This window comes from Solanum tuberosum, unplaced genomic scaffold, assembly GCF_000226075.1.
Source record: "Solanum tuberosum cultivar DM 1-3 516 R44 unplaced genomic scaffold, SolTub_3.0 scf00234, whole genome shotgun sequence".
Lineage (NCBI taxonomy): Eukaryota > Viridiplantae > Streptophyta > Magnoliopsida > Solanales > Solanaceae > Solanum > Solanum tuberosum.
In genome coordinates, this window is record NW_006239168.1 from 285,756 (window position 1) to 297,617 (window position 11,862).

General features: G+C 33.5%; 1 protein-coding gene across 1 annotated transcript; it reads right to left on the minus strand.

Moving 5' to 3' along the window:
* Positions 1 to 6,702: 6,702 nt before the first annotated feature.
* On the minus strand, positions 6,703 to 7,804 carry LOC102598872 (uncharacterized). The gene is made up of 5 exons (XM_006357274.1): positions 7,679 to 7,804; positions 7,564 to 7,595; positions 7,380 to 7,479; positions 7,241 to 7,296; positions 6,703 to 7,161 (listed from the first exon to the last, which is right to left on the minus strand). The coding sequence occupies exons 1-5, from the start codon at positions 7,775 to 7,777 to the stop codon at positions 6,876 to 6,878; spliced, it is 573 nt and encodes a 190-aa protein (XP_006357336.1). The 5' UTR covers positions 7,778 to 7,804; the 3' UTR covers positions 6,703 to 6,875.
* Between the last annotated feature and the right edge of the window lie 4,058 nt (positions 7,805 to 11,862).

Consider the following 11,862-nt stretch of genomic DNA (forward strand, 5'->3'; position numbering starts at 1 on the left):
TATAATATATGTGATCAGTTTGTATAACAATGAGGATATATATGAGTCACTTTCATAACAAGGGACATATCAGCTCCAAATGACAAAGTTAAGGGGGTATATTAGGTCCTTTTCCCTTGTTTTAAAGAACATACAAGTAATGTACTCCCTCCGTTTAAAAAAGAATGACCTCCTTTTCTTTTTAGTCTGTTTCAAAAAGAATGACCTCTTTCCTTTTTGGTAACATTTTAATTTCAGCTTTCCACGTTGCATGTTTAAAAGCCACAAGATTGAAGGGCAGTTTAGTACATCTGACATAACTTTAATTTAGGATCACAAGATTCAAAAGTCTTCTCTATTTTCTAAAACTTTGTGCCAAATCAAACCATGTCACTCTTTGTGAAACGGAGGGAGTAATACTTTTGTATTACAGAAAGCTCATAAAATAAAATTAATTCCTATTAAGCTTGACTGATGCAGATACAATCAGATCCCTCTCTCGTTATAACTACATTTAATTATACTGGTCTGATTTTTAGTAGAATCTATATTTCATATTATATTTTATTTTTCTATAACAAACATTCTACCTATAACAATAATGACAGTAGTACAATCTTTGTAAATTTACCCTGCAATATTTTTATTTATAACGGCTAAATGAGATGTAAATGTCTAGTGTAACTATACATACGTAACAATACCTCATTATAGCAGCGATGACATTCGCGTCTGACTGCAGTAATTTTCAGATCATTCAACATATCTTCGAAAGTTCAGTAACATTGACTGTATAGCTAACAGAAATGGAAACAGACAATTATGAATTATAGTAGCATTTTGTATAAGCAGAATATCAGCATGACTAGGCTATCAATGTCTACATCTTCATTCAGTTCATTGGAGTGCCGCCATCTGAATCATGATTCTGTTCATTATCGCCTCCATCTTGATCAGCATTTTCCTCATTAGCGCCTAAATCTTGATGAACATTTTGCTCATTAGCATCTTCGTTTTGATCAGTAGAGTCTCCATCTTGATGAGCACTTTACTCATTAGCGCCTAAATCTTGTTCCTCGTTGAAATGAGGCAATGGTACACCATTCCAGAAAGTAGCCACGCTCCTGCCACAAAAATACTCATTTGTATCAACCCTTAGCAATTATGTGTACACTCTGTTGCAAATTTGTAATAGAAACTTACAAGAACAAAAGGAATCTAATCGTAGTAGCGTCTCCATCTTGATCAACATTTTGCTCATTAGAGCCTAAATCTTGTTCCTCGTTTAAATGAGGCAATGGTACACCATTCCAGAAAGTAGCCACGCTCCTGCCACAAAAATACTCATTTGTATCAACCCTTAGCAATTATGTGTACACTCTGTTGCAAATTTGTAATAGAAACTTACAAGAACAAAAGGAATCTAATCGTAGTAGCGTCTCCATCTTGATCAACATTTTGCTCATTAGAGCCTAAATCTTGTTCCTCGTTTAAATGAGGCAATGGTACACCATTCCAGAAAGTAGCCACGCTCCTGCCACAAAAATACTCATTTGTATCAACCCTTAGCAATTATGTGTACACTCTGTTGCAAATTTGTAATAGAAACTTACAAGAACAAAAGGAATCTAATCGTAGTAGCGTCTCCATCTTGATCAACATTTTGCTCATTAGAGCCTAAATCTTGTTCCTCGTTTAAATGAGGCAATGGTACACCATTCCAGAAAGTAGCCACGCTCCTGCCACAAAAATACTCATTTGTATCAACCCTTAACAATTGTGTATACTCTGTTGCAAATTTGTAGTTAGAAACTTACAATAACAAAACGAATCTAAGCGTACTAGCATCTCCATCTTGATCAACATTTTGTTCATTAGCGTCTTCATCTTGATCAGTAGAGTCTCCATCTTGATCAGCATTTTGCTCGTTAGCGCCTAAATGAAGCAATGATACACCATTCCAGAAACTAAGCTCGCTCCTGCAACAAAATACTCAATTTGTATCAACCCTTACAATTATATGTACACTCTGCAAATTTGTAATTAGAAACTTACAATTTCAAAATGAATCTTCCTTCTCTAACATACCATCGTGGGACTTCAATCTGGAGATCAAATCAAAAAAAATTCAGTACTTGCTATTTTAAAAAAAAAAACAACAAAATCTTCTTGTTCATGAAAACCATCTTACAAATTTCCACCCGATCATCGTTCCACATTGGCCACAGTAAGTATTGGCTATGGTACTTCCAAAATGATAATTCACATCGTCTGATACAAGAACATTATACCTGCATATATACACATATATATAACTTAGACTGCAGAAATAAATCTCAAGTTGCACGAAATCAATCACGAGACTTGCACTCTACTAAAGATCCCTCCTGGATGAACCTGCAAAATGTACAAGAAAATGACCATAATAACAACGTAGTGTTTAATTAATCACAATTCATGAAACAAATTGCAAGAAATCATTATAATTGAATGCTTACGTACCATCCAAATATAATCTTGGACGCGTGATACTGGATTTCTGCACGTACGACAGTAGATTCTTTCATTAGAAGGGATTTCTGCACATTATCGTCATTGTATCAACTTTATTGAATCAAGAAGAAGCAACTCAGAGAGGACTTATAAGAAAGTAGAAGAATGAATTTAATGGAAATGATGAGAAGACAAAATGTTTATATAGAAAACTCACTTCTTGATTCTTGATTTTACCGTTAAACTTTCTGTTTACCCTCCAAAACTCTTTTCTTTTTAATATCTGATACCAGTCATATTCACATTTTATGTTGCAACTGATTTAAAATTATATAAAGAAATTTTTTTACCCTGTATCATTTTCTTGAGTCGAGGGTCTCGGAAATAGTCTCTTTACTTCCACGAGGTAATGATAAGATCTGCATACATACTATACTATTCAGACCCCACTTGATGTAATGGAATTTCAGAGTATCTTGTTGTTTCATTTTTTTAAAATTTACTTACAAGAAGTACACTTTATATCTTAATGTATTCCCTAATTATTACGTACCATAAGCTTAATGCTCGTCTCCAGCAGGTCATGCAAGCATACAGGGGTCTCACTCGCATCTATAAACCTGTTCTATGAAACATCGAGATTAGTCTCGTGAAGTTGAAACAAGATAGATAGCACGGTGAGAGTCCAGTGAAGGTGTAAGATTTTAAGTGGTTCGGTGAAGTTGAGGCAACAATTACATAATGAAGGCACAAAATATATATGAGTTCTGCTAACTTAATTACTACATGAAGGTGCTACAGCCTCATTATTACGTTATAACAATATTTCACTGTAATGGTTGGATTTTATGGAGAACCAAAATTTTCAGGTTATATTACTTCTTTATAACAATATTCTACCGACTACCTACAACAAAAATAACATACATAACACTGGTTCCGATTGACCACCATCAATATGAGCACTCCTATGCCCACCACATTGGTCGGTCTGAGGACCACCTCTACCTGTCTGAGCACCTCCTCTGTTGTTCAAAGCTGAATGGACGAGTCTACTAGACTGACGTAAATAAACTTTACCTGAACTATATGGGGGGGCTTCTTGCCCTTTACTCCTCAAAGTTTTGGCGTGTGATCCACTCCACATCCTTGGAAGCATCTTACCACATTTCACAATTAATCACTTGAGATGTGGCTAGACTAATAGGATAGATGAGTCCCTTGACAAGCCTCTTCACTCTCTCCCAGAAGTATCATCAATGCATGATGTGATAAGGCATGAAACTTCATCCCATATTCCTTCACGAACATACTATCTTGAGTCTATCTACACGTTGAAGGCTCAATAAATCTTGAGTTTGAAACATAGGAATTAAAATGTAACATCACCACATACTGAAACATTATCTTTCCCCACAATAGTCTAAGAAAACAAACTAAAAGTTCACCAGCATTGACTCTACAGATAAGCTGTATAGCTGGTGCAGTTAAGGAAATTAAAAACAAGCTAAGCAGCACATAGAGAACGGAGCTCAAACATGTAAAACGTTCAGTGTCAATTGGTTTATTCCAACTTGAAGTAGTAATATGTACTGCAATTTTACAACAGAAATGGAAACAGACAATTATGAACTATAGCATTTTGTATAAGCAGCGAATATCAGCATGAGTAGGCTATCAATGTCTGCATTTTCATCATTCGTTGCTCTACATCTTCATTCAGTTCATTGGAGTGCCGTCATCTTGATCATCATTCTGTTCATTACCGCCCCCATCTGGATCAGAATTTTCCTTGTTCACGCCCACATTTTGTTCATTAGTGTCTCTATCTTGATCAGCATTTTGTTCAATAGCATCTCCATCTTGATCAGTAGTGTCTCCATCTTGATCAGTAGCATCTCCATCTTGATCAGTAGCGTCTCCATCTTGATCTGCATTTTCTTCAGTAGCGCCTCCATCTTGATCAGCATTTTCCTCATTAGCACCTAAATCTTGATCACCATTTTGCTCATTAGCGCCTAAATCTTGATGAGCATTTTGGTCATTAGCGCCTAAATCTTGTTCTTCATTTAAATGAAGCAATGGTACACCATTCCAGAAACAAAACTCTCTCCTGCCACAAAATACTCATTTGTATCAAACGTTACAAGTTATACAGCTTATGTGTACACTCTGTTGCAAATTTGTAATTAGAAACTTACAAGAACAAAACGGATCTTCCTTCTCTACCGAACACATACCACAGTGGGACTACAATCTGCAGATCAAATAAAAAAATTCAGTACTATTTAAAAACAACAAACAACAACAAAATCTTCTTGTTCATGAAAACCATCTTACAAATTTCCACCTGAGCAACGTTCCACATCGGCTACAGTAAGTCTTGGCTATGGTACTTCCTAAACGATAATTCTCATCGTTCGATACAAGAACATTATACCTGCATATATACACATATATAACTTAAGACTGCAGAAATAAATCTCAAGTTGCATGAAATCAATCATGAGACTTACACTCTACTAAAGATCCCTGCTCGACGAACCTGCAAGGTGTACAAGAAAATAAGTTGGTTTTGTTGTTAGTCAAGAAATATAACTTAATTCATGAAACAAATTGGAAGAAATCGTTATATTCGAATCCTTACCCTCCAAATATAATCTTGGACGTGTGCAACTGGATTTCTGCATGCACGACAGTAGATGCTATCATTAGAATTTCTTCTTGATTTCTTGAATATTATCATTGTATCAACTCAGAGAGGAGATTATATCAAATGGAAAGAAAAATGGATGGGAATTATAAGAATGAATATAATGGAAATGATGAGAAGACAAAATGTTTATATAGAAAACTCACTTCTTGATTCTTGATTTTACCGTTAACTCTCTGTTTACCCTCCAAAACTGTTTTCTTTTTAATTTCTCATACTAGTCATATTCACATTTTATGTTCCAACCGATTTAAAATTATATAGAGAAAAAATATACCCTATTTCATTTTCTTGAGTCGAGGGTCTCTCGGAAATAGTCTCTGTACTTCCACGTGGTAGTGATAAGGTCTGCATACATACTATCCTACTCAAACCCCACTTGAGCTAGTGGAATTTCACCGAGTATGTTGTTGTTTCATTTTCTTTTTATTTACTTACAAGAAATACACTTTATATCTTAATCTCTTCCCTAATTATTAGATACCATAAATAACGTTTCCAGCACGCCTCCATTTTACCCTCCCTAAATGCCTCCATTGAAACTTGTAGGCAAATTTTGGCTTAGGAAAAGCAGCTGAGATAGGCCCTTTCTCTCAGCATCTATAAACCTATTCTATGGAACATCGAGATTAGCCTTGTGAAGTTGAAACAAGATAGATAGCACGGTGAGAGTCCAGCGTGAAGTTGAGGCAACAATTACATGGTGAATCACTGAATGGGCACTGAAGGCACAAAATATATAGGAGTTCTGCTAACTTACTATATGAAGGTGCTACCAAGCCTCATTATTAGAACCATTCGTTATAACAATATTTCACTGTAAGTTGTAACCGCTAGATTTTATGGAGAACCAAAATTTTCAGGTTATATTATTTCTTTATAACAACATTCTACCGACTACCTACAACAACAATAACATACATAACACTGGTTCCGATTGACCACCATCAATATGAGCACTCCTATGCCCACCACATTGGTCGGTCTGAGGACCACCTCTACCTGTCTGAGCACCTCCTCTGATGTTCAAAGCTGAATGGACGAGTCTACTAGACTGACGTAAATAAACTCTACCTGAACTATACGGGGCTTCTTGCCCTTTACTCCTCAAAGTTTTGGCGTGTGATCAACTCCACATCCTTGGAAGCATCTTACCACATTTCACAATTAATCACTTGAGATGTGGCTAGACTAATGGGATAGACGATTCCCTTGACAAGCCTCTTCACTCTCTCCCGGAAGTATCATCAATGCATGACGTGATAAGGCATGAAACTTCATCCCATATTCCATCACGAACATCCTATCTTGAGTCTATCTACACGTTGAAGGCTCAACAAATCTTGAGTTTGAAACATAGGAATTAAAATGTAACTTCCCCACATACTGAAACATCATCTTTCCCCACAATAGTCTAAGAAAACATACAAAAAGTTCACTAGCATCGACTGTATAGCTGTTGCAGTTAAGGAAATTAAAAACAAACTAAGCAGCATATAGAGAACTGAGCTCAAACGTGTAAAAAGTTGAGTGTCAATTGGTTTAATCCAACCCAATCTCAAAACAGAAATGGAAACAGAATATCACATGACAATTACGAATTATAGCACTTTGTGTAAGCAGTATGTCAGCATGAGTAGGCTATCAATGTCTGCATTCTCATCATTAGCTGCTTTACATCGATCTTCATTCAGTTCATTGAATCCCCGCCATCTTGATCATCATTCTGTTCATTTCCGCCTCCATCTTGAACTGCAGCATTAGCGCCCACATCTTGTTCATTAGCGTCTCCATCTTGACCAGCATTTTGTTCATTTCCGCCTCCATCTTGATTATCATTCTGTTCATTTCCGCCTCCATCAGCATTAGCCTCATTAGCACCTAAATCTTGATTTGCATTTTGCTCATTAGCGCCTAAGCCTTGTTCTTCATTTAAATGAAGCAATGGTACACCATCCCATAAAGTAACCTCTCTCCTGCCACAAAATACGATCATTTGTATCAACATTACAATTATATGTACACTCTGTTGCAAATTTGTAATTAGAAACTTACGATATCAACATGAATCTTCCTTCTCTAACATCTACGGACCCTAGTGGGACTGCAATCTGGAGATCATCGAAATAAAACAAATTCAGTACTTACTATTTACAAAACAACAAAATCTTCTTGTTCATGTAAACCATCTTACAAATTTCCACCCGATCAACGTTCCACATTGGCCACAGTAAGTATCAGCTGTGGTAAATCCAAACTCATGTTCCACATCGTCTGGTACGTGAACATTATACCTGCATATACACATATATATAACTTAAGACTGCAAAAATCAATAAATCTCAAGTTGCACAAAATCAATCAATCATGAGACTTACACTCTTCTAATTATGATCACTCCTTGACGAACCTGCAAAGTTTACAAGATCATAAGTTACGTTGCAAGAAATATAACTTAATTCATTCATGAAATCATTATATTCGAATCCTTACCCTCCGAATATAATCTTGGATGCGTGCAACTGGATTTCTACACGTACGACAGTAGATTCTTTCATTAAGATTTCTTTTTGATTTCTTGAATATCATCATTGTATCAAATGAAAAGAAAAAAATGGATGGGAATTATGAGAGATCAGTAGAAGAATGAATTTAATGGAAATGATGACAACACAAATTAAAATGTATCTTTATATAGAAAACTAACTTCTTGATTTCTTGATTTTACCGTTAAAACTCTCTATTTACCCTCCAAAACGTACTTCTTTTTAATTTCTCATACGCTTATTACATTTCCCTAAACGAGTTCACACCTGGGATCCAACTTCCGACCTCGACTCCTGACTTTGACTCGAGACTCAAATTTTGACCTCAATTTAAGACCACGATTTTCCAAAAATATATTGGATAAAAGGTTAGTTCGAGTATTAATATGAAATATCGGGTAGGCTGTGTATTAGTTGGTTCGGTTAAGTTTTAAAATTTATCAATTTGACTTATCGATTATCATTTTGTAAACATGATAAACCGTTATAGAAAGTTTGGATATTGACTTATCGGTTATTAATGGTTATCGGTTTAACCGTTAAGATTTGACACATAAAAAATCATTGAAAATCACTTAAAACAAGGTGACAAACTAAATGAATATGAGTTGACAAATTGCATCTTGCTTTAAAACAAATAGTATCACATCGTAGAATAACAACATGAAATAACACTAAGAAAGTAAACTCAAAGTTAAGGAGTAAGGACTTTATATACCAAATGATATAAATACAATTATTTAATTTACTATGGGTTATTGGTTCACCCGTTAAGAAAAAGCTTCAAACCATTAAGAATTGATAACTCGATAATAATAAATATATCAAAGATACACTTTATATCTTAATAATGATATTGTCGTGTGTAGGGGTGATCATTTGGTTAGTTTAAAAAGTTCCATTCGATTTATCAGTGTTCGTTTTAGTAAAAATAAAAATCGAATTTAAATTGAAATTAGTTCGATTTGGTTAGATTTATTTCGATTTGATTTTTCTGTTTGCACTTACCATAGAAAATTATCAGATTGACTGCTTACAAATCAACATTCTGCCAGAATATGTTAATATACTGATATTATTAATAATTTTTACACTATAAATGTTTTTTTTTTAAACACTATAAATGTAATTATACATTAAGGCCAGAAAGTATATATTGGAGCGAATCAATTTTTTTGTTAGGTTACCAACATGGATTGTGGTGTATTAGTGGGAGTGCTTCACCCTTAATCAGATCGAGCCCTGGGTATGGTGACAATCCTATTGGGAGAGCCACCCCAAATGGGCAGTGTGCGATCCGAATTTAGTCGGAGTGGAAAAAAAAATCTTTGTTGAGAATAATCATGTTCTCTCAATACATGAATTTTAGCAACAAATACATCACTAATTTTTGAATTAACAAACCTTATTAAAACAATCCTCCAAACAAGCCTCTCTTTTTTTGTCATTTACATTAAATTTAGAACACTTAATAGAAAAACAACCAATCTTACAATAGTGAATTTGACTTTGCACATTCACAGAAACAACACAATTATTTACACAATCATTGTAACATTTTTTATCATTGCCACATTGTAATTTGCAAGCATGAAGGCATCGTTGTACATCAGTCATCCCTTGTGCTACAAAAATCATCATCAACATAATTGCAATTCCAAGTTCTAACTTCATTTTTGCTTCTTCTTTTTTTCTCACTAAGAAAAACTGATTTGATGATAATGTTTAGAATATGTTTAAGTTTAAATAGAATGATACAAGTGGATTATGGAAAAAAAAAATCTAATTATAAATCACATTTATCATTTTACCTAAAATGGCTAGAATATAATCAAAGGTCCTTAATTGGAATTGTGATCATATATCTATATCACACTAAATTAGGATAGTATATATCTTTTTAGAATCTTCAAGGGTATCAATTTAGACAATGATGAAACAATTAATTTGGTAATTGGTACTCCCTCTATCGTTATTTACTTGTCAAATATTTTCTAATTTGATTTCCCTTTTTACTTGTCTTTTTTAACAAATCAAGGAAGGACATTTATTTTCTTCCTATTATACTCTTATTTATTAACATTCAGTTAATTTTAATATAATTTGATTTGATTGTATCTTTTTAAGGGTAAATAGTTTGTGTCAATGCTTTAATGGTGGAATGAATGAATATGTAGGATATATCTAGTATGTGTTTGATGTATCATATTTATACAGACAATGATATAGACATGACGTATGGGTACATACAAAGGCAAACATGTGTGTATATGCATATCACTGTATATTATGTATATGACTTGTGTATGTCAATGTATATCATTGTATATAAAGTGTATATGTTGGCATATACATGACATACAATGATGTACAAGCTACAGAGAGAGAAATTGTGAAAGCCATGAAAAGAGAACTTCACCAAGGAAGAGAAGTTCAATAAGAAAAAAAAAACTATGAACAAAGTTGGCAGAAGCACATAACATAAATAGGCTTATGTCTAAACTCATATCATGTGGACAACTTATAAGGAATTGGTTGTGTAAAAATGAATAATTTCTTAGATATATGAAATTCACAAAATGTGGAAAAGAACAAGAACAGTTGATTATAATAAAAGTTTTTAGTAGGTAAGAGGTAGTGAGGTAAGTGCCCAAGTTGCGCAAACAATTATAACCGAGCCTCGTATGTTTGCAAACATTATAATTTGAATGATTTAGATGTAAGATCATTAAATGAATTTGTTGTCAACCACTACTGTCAATCGTTACCACACCTACCACCTCCATCATTATAATTTATATACACTATTAGAAAATGAGAAATTAGCGACGAACAAAATTTTGTAGCTAAACAATAAAAATTAATGATAATCTCATTTACCTGTGGATTATAAGAAAATTTAATTAGCTATAGGAGCATTTTAGCGATGGATTATCTAGGAATTGCCGACAAATTTCGTAGCTCATTTTATATTTTCTTGCAGTGATCCATTGTCATCACCATCATTGTCACCGCCTCTACCACCACTGCACTAACACCTTGCGGCCAATTTTTACTTCCAACCAACTTCACCATCGCACCACTATCAATAAACTACCACCAAGGCATTGTCAATCACCCCCACATTCTTCAGCCATCACCATCAACATCGCCAACTACTAATAACTATCACCACCATTACCAGCCGCCACCATCATGACAATTAATACAACATCAACCACCTCCATAGTCATAACTATCATTACCACCATTTCTAGTCACTAATATCTACCATTACCACCACTACAAATCATCTCCACTATCACTAGCGAACATAAATATTTCATTTCTTTATTCAAAATAATGATTTTATTTTATTGAATTAATTTTTTACTTAATATTTGATTAATTTCTTATTTAAATTTGTATGCCAATTATGTTTACAAATAAATGAATTAGGTACGTTTAAATGTAGACAAAGAAATAATTTTAATTATTCAGTGTTCATATATAGAGATAATATCTCAATCACTCAAATGTACATTGAGATTCAAACATCTTAATCTTAATGAAAAAAATGAGGCCTAAATATCTCAGAAATGTTAAGAATTTTCAATATCAATATTATTTTACTAATTTGTTATGAAATTCATCGTTGACTAACTTATAGTTAATAATAATTTTCCAATTAAATTCATTGTTAAATAAGATTTTTAGTTTTTAACAATAGAAATTGCCCGTAGAATTTGGGTGGATGAACTTGTTACGAGTGTAATTTGAATAGAATAGGTGAATCTAAGGAGGAATTTGGCAAATCCAACAAGTAGTTGTTTCCTTAGCTTTCTTAGCGGATAAAATTATAATCTTTTTAATTAGAATGTTCAAATACAAAATTCTAAATATGAGATCTTTTTAAGTAAAAAACATATCTCTGAATCATAATCATAATTATCATAATTATGATCATAAGTGGGAAAAACTTAAGTCAAAAGTTGAATTACCATTTTACTCTTTATATATATATAAAGCAATTATTTGTTCTACATTAATAATATTGCAGTAAAAATACTCATAATTATGAAAAGAATCAAATTATTAAATATTTTCAGCCAAAAATTAAAAAAATCCATCAATTTCCAACTGAATGGTTTG